This window comes from Mugil cephalus, chromosome 15 (assembly GCF_022458985.1).
Source record: "Mugil cephalus isolate CIBA_MC_2020 chromosome 15, CIBA_Mcephalus_1.1, whole genome shotgun sequence".
Lineage (NCBI taxonomy): Eukaryota > Metazoa > Chordata > Actinopteri > Mugiliformes > Mugilidae > Mugil > Mugil cephalus.
Window position 1 is genome coordinate 14,569,717 of NC_061784.1, and position 22,219 is coordinate 14,591,935.

At 38.5% G+C, this 22,219-nt stretch overlaps 2 protein-coding genes across 3 annotated transcripts in view; both read left to right on the forward strand.

Moving 5' to 3' along the window:
- The first annotated feature begins 85 nt into the window (after positions 1-85).
- LOC125021820 (hexokinase-4-like) lies at positions 86-11,723 on the forward strand. The gene is made up of 11 exons (XM_047608043.1): positions 86-231; positions 2,263-2,379; positions 7,263-7,425; positions 7,829-7,977; positions 8,088-8,207; positions 8,307-8,402; positions 8,616-8,715; positions 8,954-9,137; positions 9,810-9,965; positions 10,057-10,290; positions 11,236-11,723. Exons 2-11 carry the CDS (start codon positions 2,263-2,265, stop codon positions 11,459-11,461), a joined length of 1,545 nt encoding a protein of 514 aa, XP_047463999.1. The 5' UTR covers positions 86-231; the 3' UTR covers positions 11,462-11,723.
- A 3,871-nt stretch (positions 11,724-15,594) lies between these two features.
- Positions 15,595-22,219, forward strand: part of zgc:77151 (uncharacterized protein LOC337153 homolog) — a 29,696-nt gene continuing 23,071 nt past the window's right edge. For both annotated transcript variants that reach the window (XM_047607029.1, XM_047607028.1), the window contains exon 1: positions 15,595-15,873. In XM_047607029.1, the coding sequence (XP_047462985.1) occupies positions 15,853-15,873 (21 nt within the window). In that variant the 5' untranslated portion in view covers positions 15,595-15,852. The remainder of the gene's footprint in view (positions 15,874-22,219) is intronic.

The following is a 22,219-nucleotide window of genomic DNA, read 5'->3' on the forward strand; positions in this document are numbered from 1 at the left end:
CACAAACTAGTAGAATACTTTATCTGTGAATCAGATCCTCCTCCATCCAGGATACATCAGACCAGGGAATGAGTGTGAGAGTCTCCTTGTGTTACGACATCAGCGCTGCCTTTTTTTCATAAAGTGGGTGTCAACCCGGTGAAAACACAGCTCCTCTCCTTTACACCACCTCCCCATTCATTAAGGAAGTTGACTTCTGTCAGTTGAAGCTGCACAACACAGGACGCAAAAGTAAGTTTTTCTTTTCCTGTCTTTTTTTGTTTGTTTGATTTTTACATAGATAATAACTGTGTTTTGATGAAGATGTCTCCTGGAGTTTTGTCTTCCATATCCTGATTATTCCACAAACTCAAAACCTTTTCTTTTAAAGACCACAGAAGAATTCTTAGAGAAATAACATTTCTGGTCTTTGTTGCCCTGCGCAGGAACCTGAGCTGCATTTCTAAAACATGGTTATGGATGAAGCTTTGTGTGTGACAATGAATGAAGACAGTTCAAGTCATTTAAAAACTAAAGATCTGACATGGCTCAAAAGAAACACCTTAGGCTGTGTTGCCGGTCAAGTGTAACCTGAAAGGGTGTGTCTGAGGTCGCCACATGTTTGCAGCGGCTCAGAGACAAGTCAGCGTTTCAACAGTGTGACTTCTCTGTTTTCAGAACCCACGGGGCTTCTGGCTTCACAAAGGATTATCAGCATTTTTGTGACTCTGTAGCTGGTGTTCGGACGTTTCAGCCGCCACTTGTCGCGTGACTAACGATTTTAAACTTTGCAAAAGTACAGAATTCTGCCTGAAAATGAGAATTAAAAGCTTCGCAGAAAAGCTCAATTTCCCAGTGAGATGATGAGATGGGATGTGGGAGGTGAGGGGGGAAAAAACAAAGCCAAAGAGAGTCCACCTTTAAATTATCAAGTTGTGGCTCTGAGTGGGATTTCAACGACCACTGGAGCAGGAAGTTTGTGTTAGTTGACTTAGAAAATACAAAATTAGGAACTGAAAGGAGGAAAAGTTGCCTGTGCGGTGTTGGTTGAGAAGAAAGTGCAAAGTTGTGCAGCTTTAAAGAAAACGCACGAGAAAAATGAAAAGTGTAAAGTTGTGCCGTCAGTGTTTGTCTGTTGCTTGGAGCCCAGGCGAGTAACAGAGCCCTAAAGGCAGACAGAATCTAAATTGTAGCAGTGGGAATGGGTGAAGTTTACAGCTCAGTCAACTTCTGTTCTGTGACTGAAATAAAGCTTCATACTTTTGATTTGAAAGTACTTTTTATGTGACGTTGTTCTTTTGTTTGTTTGGTCCCAATATGGTCCCAATAGACTGTAAAACTGTTTCCTTTGAGCGAATGTGATGTCATGCTCGGGTCACAATCACAGGTGTGTTTGTCTTTGAATCTGTTGGACTGTCTTAGGATCAGCAGGTGGAAGTTAAAAAAAGATTTGTTTCACTTTGGCTTGATTACCTTCCTATTTAAAATCTGCATGATCAGGAGGAAAAACGTTGTGTGTGACATGTACCAGCCACTTGATTAGTTAATTTTTATGCTTCCAAAAAATAATTAATCAGACGTGCTAGCAGCTCTGTATGCTTCTAGCACGCTAACAACATGCTAACATCCTGGGGCTTCTTTACCATCTTCACTTGTTTTAGCAAGAAACTGAAAATAAAGGATCTCCTCTTAGTGAAGACTGTGAACATTTGTTCACCTTTCTTTGTGCAACACTACATACTTTAGCGGCTTCTGTGAGCTATGATTGGAATATATTTAGTTTTGCAGCTAGCAAACAAAATGCTGACCTGAATATTTAATAAATTCCAGTTCATATGAGGAATCAAATGTGTCCATTCTGTCAAATTCAAGGTCTCAAAAGTGTAAACGTATACCAGTTTTTATCCCGTTGAGTAGACTTAGATAGTTTACACACTGACCTGCTGGTGGCGCTACAAGGAAATGTCAGACAATCATCAAACTCAGGATTCATCCAGAGAGGAAAAATGATCTACATACCAAATTCTGTAGCAGTACGTTGAATATTTATTGAGATATTTGGATCTGACCAACCAACAGTGGAATAAGCCAACGTGGCTAACAGCGATGGAAAAAAAGATCATGGTGTTCAAGGTGGAAATACAAATACAAATTAATTTAAAGACAAATTATAAAGTGGAAAACTGAGTTTTCGTCTAATATAGAACTAATGACTTGTTATAGCTCAACACAACCCCAAAGTTTAAAAAGGCTTTCATTTTTTTTTTTTTTTTTTCTGACCAGATGAGCAAAACTGAGACTAACGGCCAGAGCAGCGCTCACATTTCCAAGAAGCCCAGACTGAGCGGAGACACCTCGACCCTTCACCTGGACGGAATCCCTCCGGACACGCTCAGCAAGGTACCTGTCACTGCTTACCTGTCATAACGAGGTTTCCATGGAGTTAAAAAGTCTTAAATATGGCCATATTTGGCATCGTAGCCCTTAAATTACATTTAGCCAAGTCTTAAGTCCTTATGTTCATTTACTGCTTCATTTGCAGTCTGACCCTCTCTGGCGCCGGCCTGTTATGTTTCTGTTCCTCATTAATGGAGCCCATGACCAGGGATTCCTGATAGTGATAGTTGATAGTTGAATGACAATAAATGTTGTTATTTTGAGAGTAATTCTGAATCTCTGATTTTCCCTATATTTCGTACCTGTAAGTCTTAAACCCATAATAGTCTTAAAAAGTCTTAAAATTCACTTGTTCAAACCTGCAGAAACCCTGTATAAGTAAAGCGGTGGGTGAAGAATGCTAACATGCCGTGTACGCCATCTGTGCTCAACGTCTTATTTAAGCATGTTTCGCGTATGGAAACAGATGGAATCAGATCTCAACATTATTTCTCTCATGGCTGTAGTTAATGTCAAAAAATAAATGTATATATCTGGATTCTATTGGACATATTTGACAATAAAGCTAATTAGGACTTATCAAATCAGTATTTGGCTGATTACAGTTTCTAACATAAAGCTTAAGTATTACTTAAATCTTTACAGTGATTTGGAGTTGCTTGTATTGAGAAATCTCAGAGGATAATATCAAAGTCACAACGACTAATAATCTGGAGGAGACATCCACATTAGGCTGCTTTAAGGATTCCTATATTGTGAAATCTCAACAATGACACTGGTACGATTGATAAACCACAGTCACAGTCACTTCCAGATTTGTGGGAGTGACTGAACTTGTGACTTTATGTCCCAATTGCATAACACCAAACTCAAAATCATTTTCAGCTGTGCAGTGTAAAGTTAAACAGGTTTCATTTATTACTCATTTTATTCTCAGTCAGCTGTGTAGCTGGGACATTTTTGGTTTTTGACAGGCAGGGCAGCCTGATTCATTTTTCTCAACTTCGGGAATGTTTTTTTTATGAGTCTCTGATAAGACACTCATGGTGATCATGGAAACAAGACTTATTTCTACGTTTCGAATAGTATAGAATGAACTGTCTATGACAGGGTTGTCAAACATACGGTCTGCAGGCCATAACCAGCCCAGAAATGAATGCAAGTGCTATTCTTAACATTATTTTTCTTAAGGAATTTGCATGAAATGTTTTGTAAAAGGATAGTTCATTAAATCTAAGTCATATATTTAATGATGGAGGATGGGCCTTGAGGAGTATGTGGGCATGCAACAATAATTAGCATGCAGAGTGGGTCACACGTAATGCGGAGGCCAAGCTAGGACCTAGAAAACTTTTCTGACTCTGGATTTATTTTCCTTAATACGCACTTTCATACCAGTGAAGCAAACATTTTTGGATTGCCCCCTGGTGGCCGGTTGCACAATAGTTAAGAACATAAGCCACACCCCCTCAATTTACTTCTTTAATACTTTATGGCAAAACGTTTCCCACACACTAATATCCATGATCTGCACTGCTGCTCATATTATTTCTTATTTAAAGTCCAGATAAAACGAGTAACTGACCAAATACATCTGATACTGATAATAAAATATAGTTATTTTGCCAGTTTATCTTTCCTTTGAGCGCCTTTACATGTGATAAATCATCATTTTACTGTTGATTACGGTTATAAAGCATGACTAAAGAGTCATGATGGAGGAATGAAGCAAGCCTCACCTCCTCTGATGAAGCAAGAACAAGCATGTAGAGGCAAGGGCAGAGGAGGGGGGAAATAAAAGATACTGAGAGTGGTGAGCTGAGAAAACACGCCTCTGGAAAATTACTGAACTTTTGAAGGAGTCAACCACAGACAAAGAGGTGAAGGAAGTGTAGGTTTGTCCATCCTGGAATCAGATTAAGATCAGACATGTTCATGTAGGTACATTATATAACCAAAGGTGTCATGGCAACAGACGTTTGCTTTTACAAGTATCAGCTATTTGTTTTGATTCATTCATTTATTTCACTGAATAAAAAGTCATTAATAATATACAGTTAATCACTGCAGAGTAATTTAGCCTTGTTGAGCTTATTATGTGCGATTACAAGATGGCATTGCCACAAATGACAGCAAACCTACCTCATTTTACCAACAAACTGTTCTCTCAGCTTTCACATCTGTTTTAGTTTAAATATATTGACCTTAGTCTGTTTTTTATTTACATTGCTTTTAGTGAAAATGTTTGAATACCAATATTACACACAGAACTAGATATAATGCATTCATTTAGAATTTAATACAAATAGCTGATCACCAAGTCTCAAGAAACAAAACCATGAGATGGCAGCTAAGCTAAGCTATGCTAAGTTAGCTGCCTCAACCAGCAAGAATATAACTGCATTTTTTTCCCCTCTTCCATAGGAAACGTATTTAGCTGCTTACCTATTAAACTATGTTTAACAAAATAACTAAAATGACATAAATAATTAAACTTTAGTGAAAGCCAGCTAACACCATCTAGCTTCGCCTAAAGGTAGCACATTTTAGCCGTTTAACTGACTTCTTTTTATTATTGTAGCTGTATACTTAACATTGTTTCTGTGACTCCATCTTCATGGTGTGGTGTATTTATCTTTCTTTATATAAGTTTTGATTTGTTGTTAGCTTTCTCTGTGTAGTTGGCTTTTTTGTAGGACCTTAACTGTGTAATTAGCATCGTTTCTATGATTTTAACTTTGAGGTCTTTGTATGAAATTTGCTGTGCAGTTTCTTCCTATGAGTTAAATTGTGCAGTTAGCTTTTTTGTATGACCTGAGCTGTGTGTTTTGTTTTGTCTGTATAACCTTACCTTGTTATTTAGCTGTATTTGTATAATTTTAGCTTCCCTTTGTTTCTTGCTGCTTTCTGTGTGGGCTAAGATATGCAGCTAGTTTCCTTCTACAATTTACGCTGCGTAGGTAACTCAGATCTATGACTTAGAGTTTGTAGTCAACTTTCTCCTTGTGACTTTAGCTGTGTTGTCTTTCTTTATATAGGTTTAACTTTGTCGTTAGCTTTCTTTGCATAACTTCAACTTTGTTGTTCTGATTAGTTGGTAAAACTTGTGTAATTAGCATTGTTTCCATGACTAACTTTGAAGTCTTTCTGTGTCTTAGGCTGTGCATTTAGCTTATTCCTGCGACTAGCTGTTTCGTTAGCCTTCTGTCAGTGACTTTAGCTGTGTTATACAGCTGTGTCTATCAATGACAGAGATCGTCAAGCCAGTTTATGTAATAGTCTCAGTGTTCAGTTGTTGTGGAGCAGACCCTCACTGTTGAAACTTGTCTGAGGAATTTAAAATGCTCGGATTAATGGTGTGAGAAAGATTGTGAGAATGAAACAATCACAATGCCAAATGAAATATTCACTATCAAAATACCGAAGGCTGGATGTCAACGTGTGAAGATTAACCACACCTCCATAGCATAACATGACCATGAACGTAGATTCGGATCACTGAACTGTAGCTGTTAAAATCATTGCAGTGTTTTTCCAGCTTTTAAGGAAACAGGAAAACAGCAAGAGAAAAAATGAATTGTTCCTCCGATCTCCTGAGAATCATTACACGAACAGTGCCAGCCAGACCTTTTCCTGCTCATAGACATGTTTATTTCTTCTGACCATAAACTGCATGAAGATTTAATGTAACTTTAGGTCAAACATGGTATAAGTTGTGCGCAGCCAAATCACACTTTCCAGCAAATTATTATTTGGTATCCCTCTTACCTCTTTCTCCTTATTCTTTATTAATTTTACTGGAATTATCTACTCCAAATAATAAATTATTTTATTCCCTCATTTGCATTATCATGGCTCCCTCTTTAATTTATGTTGAGCAACATTCCTCTTGCTATTATCTGCCTTCGAAAGATAAGGATTTAACTCAAGAATCTGCAGATCAGCATGTTCTCCCTTAGTTTTCTACCTTCCTGAACCCGTATCTGAGTCTCAGATCATCCATTCAGTGTTCTGCAGTTTTATCTTTAAATTGTTTCACTGAGCTAAAACTAATCTGTAGGTGCAGCAGTGTGTGAGGAAATTCTGCCATCTTGTGGTTAAACGGGCAGAGTTTATCTCATGGACTAAATATAAGCTTTCAGTAAAACCTGTTGAGGCCTGAACTCATCTAGTCCTCTGAAGGTGCCAAGACGTCAGCAGCAGATCTTTTAAGTCCTGCTTTAAGTCTTGCAAGTTAAGAGGTGGAGCCTCCATGGATCAGACTTGTTCGTCTAGAACGCCCCACAGGTGCTGGAGGCAATACCTTGACCTCATTGTTGTTGTTCCTCAAATCATTCCTGAACCATGACCCTGTCTCTGGTTTTTCTCTTTCCTCGTGTAACTGATTGGTTTCTGATTGGTGTTTGATAATGATGAGGTGATTTCCATTTTCCTGGTATCTGTCAAATTTAAACAAGACAACGACCTTTTAATTAAGCTTCGCTGCTCCTGTTCCTGTGTGAATGAAACAAATATTAGACAAGATCAAAGTTAGTTTGACACACAAGTGAGATTCAAGCAAGCGGAAGTTACCTTACCAATACATTACAATCTTTGTATTGTAAGGCAGAAACAAGTGTAATAATGATAATAAAACACAAATACATAGGATTCATTGTAATTAAAAATGTGGCACATACCTCTCCCTCGAGAAAATTGTATCTAATAGGAGAGGATGGATGTATAGGGTCTACCACAGACGAGTGACATGTTTTAACAGCCAGGGTTAGAAACGCATCACAAATACAACAGATTTTGTGTAATTATGACAATATGTACAGGCTTGACCCTGTTACACTTGGACCATTGTTGATCTCTTCTTCCCCTTCCTCCTCTCCTTCCTGCAGGTGGAGATGTACCTGGAGCCTTTCCGTCTGTCTCTGGAGAAGCTGCAGCAGGTTTCTGCTCTGTTGAGGAAGGATCTGATCCGAGGTTTGGGAAAACACTCGCATCACAGGGCGCCCGTCAAGATGCTGCCCACGTTTGTCAGGGAGACGCCAGATGGGACAGGTAAGAAACCACCACCACATGAAGCCCCGTTCAGATAATTTTATTATAGTAATAAGTTCCCAACAGGGAGACTCTGGATGAACTTTACTACATAAACAGAGGAAGTTGGTCTTGCGTCCGAGGCTCTCTGGAAGTAAAAAATTTAAATAAAAAAGAATAACAAAACTTGAAAGAAGGGTAAAAAACGTGCACAAAAACAATCACAAACATTTGAGCTTAATCAGTTCACAACAAAAAGACTCTAAGAGACCAACTTTATACCAGGAAATATTTTAGCTTCCAGGCCAACACTAGTCAGGGCTGAATCAAGCTCTAATGAATTAAAAGATAACAGAAAGATATATTACACTAACACTCATTGTCATAACAACAACAAAGCAATAATTTCCCAAACTTCCGGCAGAGAAAGGCGACTTCCTGGCCTTGGATCTGGGCGGAACGAACTTCCGAGTGCTCCATGTCCGTGTGATGGAGGAGGAGCAGAAAGTGGTGAAGATGGACAGTCAGATCTGTGCCATCCCACAGGAAATCATGCTGGGGACAGGAGAACAGGTGACGCAAAGGAAAATAGTCCAGGAATGGGCGACTTTACGGCTTGTGCCATCCTTTTTTCTTAGCTGCACTCAAGTAGTAAAAGTAAATGTGTCTGCGTCTTTGTCCAGTTGTTCGACCACATCGCCGCCTGTCTCAGTGATTTCATCGACTCTCAGGACCTGAAGGGAAAAACTCTTCCTCTGGGCTTCACTTTCTCCTTCCCCTGCGAGCAGAAAGAAATCGACAAGGTCAGAAGAACAACAGAAAAATATTTTTCAGGACACACCAAAACACTGATTATTCTGGAATGTCTTTAACATAAAATTGTGTCTTATTTTTCTGCACAGAGCATCTTGATCCGCTGGACCAAAGGCTTCAACTGCTCCGGGGTGGAGGGACAAGATGTGGTGAAGCTACTGAAAGAGGCTGCTAAGAGAAGAGGGGTCAGTCTCGCATACTGATATTTTAAGTGCTTTTATTGATTTTGTAGATTATTCTTTCCATTTCTGAGTTTTCTTTTTGCTTCTTCGCATTCTGGATGCTACTCTGATGAATATGTGTAGTGTGTGAGTGTAGGCAGGTTATTGGTACAAAATAGATTATAAATAGGAGAGACATGAACTTACCTGTCTGTCTCTCTCTCTCTCTCTCTGCAGGACTACGATATTGGCTCGGTTGCCATGGTGAACGATACAGTGGGCACGATGATGAGCTGTGGCTACAGGGACCAGAGCTGTGAGATCGGCATGATCATCGGTAACCATGCGTTTGAATAAATGAACAAATGCAACAATGGAGAGATGCAAAAAAACTTGACAAAGATAAAGAGACACTAAACAACCAGAAACTGTCATGAAACCACAACAAAGAGACATAAATACACAAAGACACAAGAAGTGACCCTGACTTTGGTCTCGCCCTCCTCCTCCTCCTACCAGGAAGTATCTAGTTCCTTAAGATCTTAATTAAAACTTTTTTAAATGCCCTTCTGCAGGGACGGGAACCAACTGCTGCTACATGGAGGAGATGATGAACGTCAAGCGCGTGGAGGGCGACGACGGGAGAATGTGCATCAACACAGAGTGGGGCGGCTTTGGAGACGACGGCTCCCTGAAAGACGTCCAGACGGAGTTTGACGTGGAGGTGGACAAGATGTCAATCAACCCCGGCGTCCACACGTAAGAATAACTGTAATTTAAAAAGAATTCTGGTTTTATTAATGAATCCATTGTTTGATTGGTTTGACACATAGACTGGACAAAAAGTCCAAACTGATGCTAGTATCCCAGGGACACGGGCAGCGCCATTTTGTTTGAGTTTGGCACCAGAGCCAATATAGGGGTGATATAGGGCCCTACACCACTTTGTAATGGTGTCCGAAACTAGTGATCAAATTCTATGCCCTACATAAGGCACTCAAAATTTCCCATAAAGCATTGTGAAAAATAGTGACCGTCACTCAATGGGTGGTGGATATCCCATCATGCATTGTGTCTGTAGCGTCGCCGTAAGATACGTTAACGAAGAAACAAAGACTAAAATGAAATGTTAACTGAAACAGATACGTAAAGGTACTGTGGGTTTGTGTATTTTAGTTTGGTGCCAGTCCCTTCCACTGACATAGAGGGGGCGGAGTTTGTATGATCTATACTGCATCCAGCCACCAGGGGGAGCTCTACTTGCTCTGGTTTTGCTTTTAGAGGAGCCATCATGGCATCCACTTCTTTTTTTTTTCTTTTTTATAACAATCTATGGTTTCACAGTTTGTGTGAGCAAGAAAACTTAAAGCTGTGTCAATAAATACTCTGATGATGAGTCTTTTTGTCCTGATAATCTGTGTCATCCTGCAGCTTTGAGAAGATGATCAGCGGCATGTACTTGGGGGAAATTGTTCGACTTGTGCTGGTGAAGCTGACGGAGGACAAGCTGCTTTTTAAAGGACAGACGTCTGAGGCGCTGCTCACCCAGGACAAATTTGAGACGAAGTTCATCTCTTGGATTGAGGAGTGAGTGCACTTTTTTTTTTTTCACTTTTTAAAACCAATTATTTGACCATGTTTGTTTCACTATAACCTTTGTTTTTGGTCTCCGGTTCAGGCCTGACAGTGGCCTAGAAAATTGCCAGAGGGTTCTGACCTCGCTGGGTCTGAACTGGGAGCCGGTTGATGCCAGCGTGGTGCGTCTGGTCTGTGACACCATCTCCTCACGCTCCGCCCGCCTCTGTGCTGCCGCCCTGGCGACCGTTGCCAACCGTATCCGTGCCAACCGAGGGCTGAAACGTCTGAAGACCACGGTGGGGGTGGACGGGACGGTCTACAGAAAGCACCCGAAGTAAGTCAGAAAATGAGAAAAATGACACTGAGAAAATAAAGTGAATAACTCTGATTATCTAGTTGTCATGACTCCTGTCAGTGGGTGGATGTATCAGGCAGCAAGCTGAACATTTTACCCTCAGAGTTGATGTTAGAAGCAGGAATACGTTGGACTGGAAGGATTTGAGTTTGAAAGCAGTTTGGGAATGACGACAAGCACAACAACCAGTTCAGGATGTTGCCTACAAATTAAATGAGATCAGTCAAATCCAGAATGAAGAAGATTTCTGGAGAAACAAGTCTGATCCATGGAGGCTTAAAGCGAGCACCAGTTTTAGTTGAGGGGCCACATTCAGCCCAGTTCAAATGGACAGAACCAGTAACATAACAACACGATGACGTATAAATTACAACAAGAACTTGATGACGTTTACATTAACCCTTCAAACTGTCTAACACTTTAACTAAACCAAAGTTAAAAAATGTAAAAAAGTTTACTTCATATTTGTTTGTTGACTGCCTAAATAGCGCTTTAATTTAAAACAACCCCAACACCTCACATATAAATCCAGAATACTTGTTACACAACTCTGGAGAGATACACAGATCACCATAAAATCACACTATTTGACCTTAAATTAGAACGATATGTTAAAGTGGCTTCATGTCATTTCTAAGGTTTTGTTATTGTTATCTATCATAACTATTAACAGAATAATAATGTATATTATGTCGGGGCCAGTGTCAGTGTCCCCATTAAATTAGAAAAAGTCATTAAAATGAAGCAATATATTAATCATATATTTAGAGAAGTCTTTCTAAAAACAAATTATGAGTAACAGTTTATAGAAAATACTGCAGTCAGACTCAGACTCTACTGTAAGTGATTTTGGAGGAGGAGTGACTCAACATCTCGAAAATCTGATTCACCGGTTCAAATCTCTCCCCTCTCTCCTCCCTTCAGTTTCAGCGAGGAGCTCAAGGCAGCGGTGCGCCTGCTCGCCCCCAAGTGTGACATCTCCTTTCTTGTCTCGGAGGACGGCAGCGGGAAGGGCGCTGCTATGGTAACGGCGGTGGCTCAGCGGCTGGCTCTCCGGTCCCGGCTGTTAGAGGACAGCGACGGCGAGGACGAGGAGGTGGAGGAGGAGGAGGTAGAGGAGGAGGACGACGAGGAGGAGGAAGATAAATAAGAAGCAACAACAGAATCAGCTGGATTTGTCTCTCTTGTACTGTTTTGTTTTTTTTAATATAAAACCTGATTAATTTTTCATCCCAGCTGTTGATACGACGTCAACATTCAAAGTTCTAAAATTAAAAATTTCTGCACAATATCTGAATCACTTGATATGCTGCTGTGAAGTTTGTACATTTGAAAAAAAAAAAACACAGCGCAATTATTTATGATTATATTTCATATCAAGAAAATAATAAATGAATTTTTATCGTCTGTAATCATGTTTTGTTTCTTTAAAACACAACAGGAAGTTAAACGTTTGTGTTGTGGGTTTAGGATCATCAAGGATCTTCAAGGTTTATATCCATTTGTTCCTAGATGTGAGTGTTCACATGTGGGTAAAAATCTGGTTTCAGGGTCTAATTCCAAGACTATCACCTGTGCATGTACATTAAGCACTGTATTAAAAAGGCTTCCTGAAAAACTCTTGATAAAGAAACAGAAAAGAAACCATAATGATGACTATCTCATAATTAAAATATGTAAAATTACCAATCACTTATTTCAGATTAGGCAGAATTCAGTGTTAACGTCTCTTTTTGCTTTTTACCTGTAAAAACCGACAATTGGTGCTGAATTACTTTGATTTTAGGAGAAATCTTAAAAACTGTGAAATTCTCAGGCAACTTCTGAACTGCTGCCACTCCTGCCTCAATGCACTACTACATCCTAAATGATGTTGGTGTTTGTTTCCGTACAGAGCAAGAAACTGAGATCACATGTCGAGTTCTGTCTGGGGAGGAATGTGGAGACACATTTTTAATGTGCAGGTAGCACGAAGATGAAAGATTCAAGATTCATGACTCATTACTGAGTCAACTTACTGTCTGAGAGTCACGAAATGAAAAAAATTTAAAAAAAATACATACATAAAGACATAAGAAAAAATAGAAAAAGAATAAGGTAGAAGTGAGATGACTAATGAATAATTAATGGATTCAGGTGGACAGCTGTGAAGGGATGGAGCACTGGAAATCAACAACATAATCTCAACATGTAGGAATCAAAGGGTTCAACTCCAGAACACCTCAGATTAAGAAACACAAGGAACCGTGGTCCGTGAAGGACGTATTCAGTCTCCCACTCCAGTTAATGCTGAGATGTTTCCTCTGCTGCTGTGCCGCTGCAGTCCTGATTGACCTACAGAGGACAAACTGAAGCCTGCAGGTTTTTACACCTCCTGCTGCAGCCTCTCTTCCTCTTCCTGCCACATGTCTTGTAATTTGGGTGCGAAAGTCGACAGCTTCTCCGGCTGCGGCTGCCGCTTCGCGACGCCACACCACAGCTAGCTCCGTTCATTCCTCGATGAACCATGCAACCAGACGGTCTGTTTTCAAATGCTGCGATCTTTTCCGAAACAGAAACAACTCTTACTCAAACATAGCTCCCTCTGTCCCTCAGAGATGAGAGCCACAGGCTAAACAAAGACTTGCTACAAGGAAGTTTTGCTAAATCTGGTGACTTCTCCGACAGATGATGACTACCACCGCTTCACCTCTGTGTGTACAAGGACTTTTAAAACTATTTATAATGTAGACAAACCGAGAAAGCATGATAATCACTAATCACAAAGCTGTTCAATAGCACTACAAAATGCAAACACAGTTGAATCAGCAGCTCTTTCAGTTATTGACGCTAATTTTAAAGATCTAGTGCGGAACAGTTCATCTTTTTTGGTCACTGACTTGTGCTGCTGCATCATTTGAATTTCCCCAACAGGGATCAATAAAGTCTTGATTATCTTATCTTATCTTATCTTATCTTATCTTATCTTATCTTATCTTATCTTATCTTATCTTATCTTATCTTATCTTAAATGCAAACTTCAAATAGTTGCAGTTAATTAATCAGCTAATTGTTACAGCTTTCAATCGGATAACTTTGGGATTACTTATGTTTTAAGTCCTAAAAGTGAACTAATTTGAGAAGTGTTTCAGTTTGACTTTCTGTCTCTGAAGAACATTTGTGTGTCTAATGAAATGACCAGTGAGTGTATAATGGTTGATTAGAGAAATTGGAACATGAGTCTGTTCAATAGTACTATAAAATGAAAACACAGCTGAGTCAGCAGCTTTTAGTTATTTTACTGTAATGCTGAAGATTTGGTGCAGGACTGTTATATTACAGTGCTTTCACTAGTGCACCTAATGAACTGGCCAGTGTGTTTGTATGTATATATATGTATATATATATATATATATCACTGTTAATTTCAGGTCTAAAATAACTGTTGATTTTGCTTGTTGTTTGCCAAAAGTCTCTGCGAATCTGATCTGAACTTAAAGTCTGATATGTTTCAGCTGAGGCCTGTCGCTACTTGAATGTCATGCTGGTGCTGGGGCCTTGTGGACATTTTAAAGAGACACGTGCGTCCTCCCCCTGCTGGCTGGAGCAGGACTACAGCAGCCTGTGTGCTGCACAGCAGGATGCTATAGTCCTGCTGGGGGATCACGTTTTCCTGCAAAATCGGCCGATGGAAGTCATCAATCGTCACCTGTTTCATCCAAAATATCAATCTAAAGAATGTTGTGTTACAGCTTGTTTAATTACGAGGGTATTATTTGATTATTAGAGCGAAAAAAAATATTCGCACATAAGATAAGATAAGATAAGATAAGATAAGATAAGATAAGATAAGATAAGATAAGATAAGATAAGATAAGATCTTCTACTACCGCTTGTCCTCGCTGGGGTCACAGAGGTTGCTGGAGCCTATCCCAGCTGTGGGGTCTAAAAACTTCCAGCAGACAGAATGAACAACATCAACTCTACAAAAGCTGAAAAAACCGTGCAACACCTTCTCATTTGTGTTGCTTTACTCATACTGTTGGACTTTGCCTGTTGTTTGGAAACCCATATGCTGATCCTGGCTTGTATTAATTAAAGCCCTCATGCAGGCTCCAGTAATCTGAACATTTCACTCACACAGAGACTGAATGAAAAGAGTCCCAAACCTCAGCTAAAGGTATTTTGAAGGTGTTTTTTATTATGGATTTGTGAAGGGTCATTGCCCTAATTTCTTTCTCCACATTTCCTCTGTGTCTTTACTTAAAATATCCATTATCCATCCAGGTAAAACTCGTAAAAATAAATAAGTCTAATAAGAAATATGGTGCTTCCTGGTTCTACGTTCTACGTTGATGGTCCACTGCACATGCTCAGTAGAGTTTCACCCTTTTGGCCCCGCCCACACTCTTCAAAACAGTCTTCTTTGGTGCAATCCCACAAGTGACCACATGACTTCTAATAATAGTTCCATCCAGACATACTTATTCGCTGCTTCATTTTCATTTTGTTTGTGTACACCTGGTGAAATGAACCAGATTGGACATTTGATAATTTTTTTTTTTAAATTAGCTGGGAGTTGGTGATGTTGGCCAAGATGGCAAAAAACAGAGACATCACACAGACCTTTGAGAAAGCTTGTGCATATGACATGGGAAGCCGTGTAAAAAAACCTATGTTTAGGACATAACATCAGCTGTAAGTCATGGGAACTGGGAACATGTCTAGGAACCACTGAGGCTAATATATTAGCAAGCTAACTAGTGCCTTAATGCACGGAGGCAAAATTGAAAAGGATGAGGCTACTGGGATATCAGTATTTCTTTTTTTATATTGTAAAATGTTATAAAAAAAAAGATGAAGACAAAAAACATTTGACTAGATTATAATGAATAAAACAAGAGTATACGCTACAACTCATGGACTAACTGAAAATTAATATTGATCAGGTCGTAAATACCACAAGATGGCGCCATTCAGAAGGATTCCTTTTGAGAACACAGACTTAATTTCAAGGCAAGAAAAGACTTAGATAAAAACGAAAATAAAACAGTAGATAGAGCCCAGTAAATCTTGCACATTGCACCTTTAATTATTACCATATATTGACGTTTTGTCTACACAGATGACTCATTCTGAAAAAAAATAAATAAAACAGAAACAGTTATTATTAGATGCTGTTGGATAATATTTGCTGGTATTTTGTCAAAAGTTTTATAGTTTATATTTTGATTTCGTCTAAGCCCCGCCCACTTCCCCCCATCCCTCCATCCGTATTCCGTTTCAACCGGAAGTACGTCACGACGTCACTGGAGCTAAAGATGCTCCAACTCCTCTTTCTGTGTGACTTTAACATTAACTTTTACACTGTGGCAAACTTTGGCCACGCCTAGATCCTGTCCCACTTCCACACTGAAAAAAAAAAAAAAAAAAAAATTGTTTCTCACAATCTGGTGCGTTTGTTTGTGTGTCGGCGAGTCCCGGCGGTGTAACCGGAGAGGGGCCTCTCGGAGTAGAGAGAGAGAGAGAGGGAGAGAGAGAGAGGGGGAATGCAGGACTGCAATGGAGCACAATGCAATACAGGTAATGCCGATATAATTTCTTCATTAAATACCGATTTATGCCGCCTGCATGCGGCGTTTTTCTAACCTGTTGACGGGGGGGAATATTTTAACCGTGGCTCGCCGCTAACCGGAGCCAGAATTCGCCTTTTATTTCATTTACTCTGCTCGGTATTGTTTTTCCATATCACGGAGAGTTGACTGCAATTACAACTTTATTCAACTTTTTCTTCCTCCTTCCACCCCCTCCTCTCCAGAGGTGGAAAATAACCGGCTCGTATTTGTATTTTTCTGGGGAAAACGTTGGGCTGTGACACCGAGTCGTCGTCTCGCCTCGTACCGGGGGACCCCGACGTTAAATCCCGGTTTTAATATTACTGATATTTTCTCAGTGTTAATGATTAATTTCTTTGTGTGTGTGTCGTGTCGACAACTCGTCTCCTCCCGGCTACCAACCCCCACCCACAGCAACATTATCCGAATAAAAAATAAATAAAATGAAAAAAAAAAAAAAAAAAAATCTGCCCGTTTACGTGCCTGAAAAATGTCCTGAAACTTTTAAGCCAGTCCAAAAAAAAAAAAAAAAAAAAAAAAAGAAGAAGACGACGAAAAAGAAAACATAAAATAAAAATAAAAACAGCTAGCTGCTAGCTGGTTGCTTCGACCTCGGTCTCCATTTTTGAAGATTAAATTTCTCGATATTTAATATTTCTCGACACGGACTAGGTGGAGCAGCTTGTTTTTAATAGGAAGCATATTGATATTATTATCAAATGATCCTCCGACATTTTGTCTCCACCGGATTTGGCTCAGTATGAGGAGCAATATTGAGCCAAATGTTGAGTTTCTTTGCACTTGGGGGAAGAAAAAAAAATATTAGCCTTAAAGGACATACATTTTTAACATTTTTTAACCTCGAAGTAAAACTCATTTATTTGGATTGAAATCGTCCCCATGTGTGGTTTTAAGGACGTGGTTGCATATTTTTTTATAACAGTCTTTGTTTAAATATTAATTTATTGCAGCATTGGGAGTTTCTTTTTCTGTAGTTTTTTTTTCCACCCTCTCTCCCTCAACTTGAATAACAGGATATAGCCAAGGTCAATACTACTCGGATTTTATTTATTTATTGTGCAAAAGCCGGACATTTTTATTAATATTGATATTTATTTTTTTTTATTCTGCTTATTTTATTTATTTATATCCTCTCCCTCTTCCTGCTGTACTGCATTATTCTCAGAAATATCACGAGAACTGACGCAGGCATGGTGCAGATTAAGGGTTTCCATCTTAAATTCTTGTGTGTGTGTTCACATTTTAGACAGAGGGGCTGCTTCTCACTGCTCTCATTACATATTATATGGCTCCTTATTTTGCAGGCGGCCACTAGGCTGGAGCAATGCTTCTTCAGCTGTTCCTCCCACAGGCCCACACACACACAACATATATATATATATGTATATATATGAAGAACTAGCCTGAAGCTCTGTGATATTGATACAACGCTACTAAAGTGCATAATAATATGTTTTAGACTAATATAAGCCAGATCTTTTGGTTTTATATGCTTGTAATTGCATTACATGATCGTTCTGCTCATATGTCTGTAAAAAGTTCAAGGAGACTAAATTAATTTCTTGTTGCTAATTAGTGTATTTATTACCATTTTTGACCAATATCTGTGATTTATGTTGTTCAGATAGCAATAGATTCAGTGATCAGTCGATTGTGGGACATTTTTATGCCGAATGTTTCTGTGCAAGAAGGTGAAATGTGAGATTAATAGTTAATATCAGTCTGCGGTGTTGCTTTCATTGATTGTTCTGCTTGTTTGGTTTGTTTATATCATTTTTATGTCAAGTTTTTCATTTAAAGCCTTGTTCTAGAAAGTTGGAGCACAATAGGTTAATTGATTAGTTGATTGTGAGACATTGTTCGGCCTAAACTTTCTGCAAGAAATGGTCAAATGTGAGTTAAAGCTAAACAGCTCGCCGTTTTCTTCCCTTAAGTCCCGAAAAAGTTTGCGGATCAAGGGTTTATTGATCAGTTGATGGTCATAAAACAAATTTGCGATTGTTCTGATTGTCGCTTAAACATGGCTAGTCTGAACAAGATGGTCAAACGTCAGCTAAATAGTCTTATTTATCACTTTTCTGTCGAATATTCATGAATAATCTTGTTCTTGAAAGTTAGAGCTCAATATATTCATTAATCAGCTGATTATCAGACACTTTTATGCCAAATGTTATTGCGCAAGAAGGTGAAATGTGAGATAAATGGTTAATGTCAGTCTGCGGTGTTGCTTTTCATTGATTGTTCTGCTTGTTTGTATTTAAAGCGTTGTTCTGGAAAGTTGGAGCACAATAGGTTCATTGATTAGTTAATTATGGGACATTGTTCGACCTAAAAACAAATCCACCCAATATGGTGAAATGTGAGATAAATGGCTAGTTTGTTACCCCTTTTTTTGTCATCTATGTCATTTTATAGGAAGTTACAGCTTAACAGATTTGTTCATAAGTTGGTGGACACAAAATATTTTGGGAGCCATTTTGTTGTCCACACAAAAAGGTTATTTCGTCATGTCTCTTCTTCTGCACACATGTCTTCAAAATGTTAGAAATCAGTACATTTATTGATTAGTTGAGATTGGTTGGCAGACCATAGGCCGACATTCAGAAGGTTTGGTTGTTTAGCTTCTTGTATTCTGCTCTAAAAAGTCAACAAGTTGGAGGTTTGAAGATTTATTGATCAGTTAATGGACACAAAATATCTGCACAAGATGGTTAAGATGCCGGCTAAATACTTAGTTTAAATCGTTTTTATGTCCAATTATTCATATATTGTTTTCTTATAGGAGGTTAGAGAACAACAGACTTATTGATTAGTTAATTATCAGACATTTTTAGGCCAAAATCCTTTAGTGTTACTCTGTTGTGTCACTTTTTATTAATTGTTTTGCTCATACGTTAAAAAGTTAAAATAAAAGTTAGAGGTCACTAGATGCATTCATGAGTAGAGATGGGTTAGCAGGCCATAAGCAGAAATCCAGGTTTGGATCTTTTCTTGATTGTGCTGCTCTTAAGTCTAATTAAGTAGTGGATGGACACAAAATAAAATGGCGATCATTTTGATAACTAGTTGAACATTTCTGTGCAAAAATATTCTGCATAAGATGGTCGGATGTGAGCTCACCTGCTTGTTTCGTTTTGGTTTCATTTCTTCCTGATCCTAGAAAGTTAGAGCGTCATAGATTCATAGATTAGTTGGTTATCAGGCGTTTTGGGCCAAAATATGACTGTGTAATATTATGAAATGTGAGAAAAATACTTCACGTTACTTTGTTGTTGCGGAAAAGTTGGAGGTGTAAGAATTAATCAATGTGTTGACAAACAGAAAACACCTTTTTAATGATCAGTTCACAGTTATTTAAGCGTAATACCTAAACAACAACAAGCATCCAGCTTCTGATATGAAAATATCTGCAATCTCTGTCTTCTATCATAAAACTACCAAAAACTACAAACTACAAATCTTCTGATATGTTGTTGACTTTCATCGACACATATTCCTTTATTATTCCTGAACTAGATTTATAATATTGTATATTAGTATAAACGCATTGTCTTGATTCATTCTGTATCTCGGTCTAGTTTATCGTTGCTCTAACAACTAATATTGTGTGTACAGTACCAAGACATACTTTACTTCACTTTATAATCTCATTTTTCTAAACTTTTAAAGTCCATTTCTGTATATTCATAATATGGGACCATAGAGTCCGTCTATAGTGAAGTTAAACATGTTTTTACTGCTCATTCTTGGGTTAAACTGTCTAAATACAACTAAACTGGGGGTTTTCTCTTCCTGTATTTAGCTCCGAAATGATTCATTGGGTAGATTATTATTGGTATAATAAGTTGCAGTTTGAGACCAAAAACTGAAAATAAAACTTGATTAGAATACAAAATAATCAGGCAATCACCACTTTTCTGTTCAGGATGGTCAAATGTGACCAAAAAGTTTATTTATATCACATTTATGTCTAATTTTTCATCGATTGTCTTCTTATAGAGAGTTAGAGATCAACAGTTCCTTGAATAGTTGATGGACACAAAATAAATCGGCAACCGTTTTGATTATCAGACATTTTTAAGTAAAATAATCAGTTAACATTTCTTTGCTATGATTGTTTTTGTCATATGTCTTAAAAAAAGTAGGAGCCAAACAGATTCATCAATTAGTTGCGATTAATTAGAAGATCATAAGTAGAAATCCAGATGTTTGGGTTTTCTATCTTGTTGTTTCAATGATTTTCCTGCTGTTACGTCTTCAAAAAGTTAGATTTTAAACGATTCATTTATGTATTGGGAGTCACTACAATAATACGCTTATCATTTTAACTATGCTAGCTCATCTAAAAGTTTAGCTAGTTCATGTTATGTCAGGATTTGACCGACTCTCTTGGTCTGAATAATCAAGACACTAGATTTTAAACGGTGGCATTAATGCCAACACAAATAGCTTTATGTGTTTAGAACCACTAAGATAGTTTATAAAGCTAATGCAAAGAAGGTTTTAAGTAATATAAGGTGTATGTTAAAATTTGTTTCCATGATGTGGTTAAAGAGGGGAAACGTGAATGTGAAACATTTTCCGGTTGATCAGCCGAGTGGTCACGTTTTAGATGTAATGCACTTTAAGTTGTTGGTCAAATCAAAGGGAGTGACTGGTAATGAAACTGTTTGCTAACCATATTAGCATGTAGCTTCTGAGTGAAAGCGTGAGAGACAGGAGCCATGTTTGTAGCCGCTAAGCCAGTTTCTAAAAACAACAGAAGAACTTTAAACTGTGTAAATTGCTGCTACTGCTGTGTGGAGTTAAGTATCAGTCACAGTTTATAATATATATTTATGGTTGAAAAAAATCTGAAATATTGCCTGGCAGTTTAATGTAACGTTGTTTGCTCCTAAAGTTTTGAGTCCGTCTTATAGAATAGAAGTCATATCATTGTTCACGTACAGATAATTAAACAGCTGCTTTGGTGCTGAAAACCCACACAGAATTAAATTGATAAGCAGAATTAAAAATGTCACTAATATTGATCAAATCTAATCAACTCCCAGCCCTAATATTGATCTTAAATGTGTTTTTTTTTTTTTCCCCCTCTTGCTATAATGGCGCTCTCGTCCTCCGACACAAAGATGTGTTGTTTGCGGTTTATGAATATAAAGAGCCTCTTTATTTAGATTGAAGCACATCCTATGGCCGATAAGTGATATTTGGGCTAAAAATTGATCCGAAGCCCTGCTGCAGCTGGTCTGCAGAGCTGCAGCAGGGTATGGGGGGAGGGCTGCCTGTGGTGTGGTGGGTTACGGGTATTGGGGGAGGTTGTGCTGGGCGGGGCGGGGGTTGTGCATGATCAACACAGCGCCGAGAATTTAAGAATATTCTGCATTTAGGCAGGGAAAGGGAAGTGAAGGGCAGCAGACGGGCTGCATTCAGGCGTCACAGCAGCTACAGGACCAACAGGAAGGACTGGTTGTCGCAGGGAAGGCTACAGACTCCCCCTGCTCGACGACGTCTGCTGCAGGAAAAAATGCTTTATATTTGGTGGATCTTCTCTTTCTCGTGGGGCAAATGGATAGCGGCTGCGCCCCGAGCTTATAAGAGGGTCTTTTTAAAAAATAAAAATTCCTGTGCCGTTTTTTTTCTTGGCAAATATTTACAGGCTGCAGCAGTTATTCGGACAATTAGCATCAACTGATTTAGGCTCTAATATGTGCTCCTTCAGAGGAATATTCTGTCAGCTTCTGAACACGTATGCACACATGGTTACACGTTATATTCAAATAGGGGAAAACATGTAGAGTATAAACTCATTAATGCATCATAATTTTCTTTTTTGGAGGTTTGTGTAGATTTTCTTTGACTTCTAGGAGGCTAATCTTTGAAACCACTGCTGAAGATTTGGTGCAGGACTGTGACTATATAACTATGTAAACAACACATACAGCAGTATTTACAGTAGTTGTCCATTTGCAATAAGTAATAAAGAGCAGGGCAATGCAGTTAAGCTGTAATTAAAGTTTTTAAGAGTTTAACTTACAGATACGTTGATTAACGAATTCATCTGTTAATAATTTAGATAGTAATCAACATTTTTTTGGAAAAATAAAAAAATTCTTAGCCAAATTCCCCTCGTTTGTTTGCTTCTTATCTTGTTTTTAGCTGACATAAAGTAGGAAACGCCACAAGTATTGAGTTTATCATGATATTAGATTGTGTTCAGCTGAAGCTTGTAACCAGACATGTTGCGGCTTGAACAAGGCATCATTAGGGACATTTTTGTCCATTTTGGCAAATTT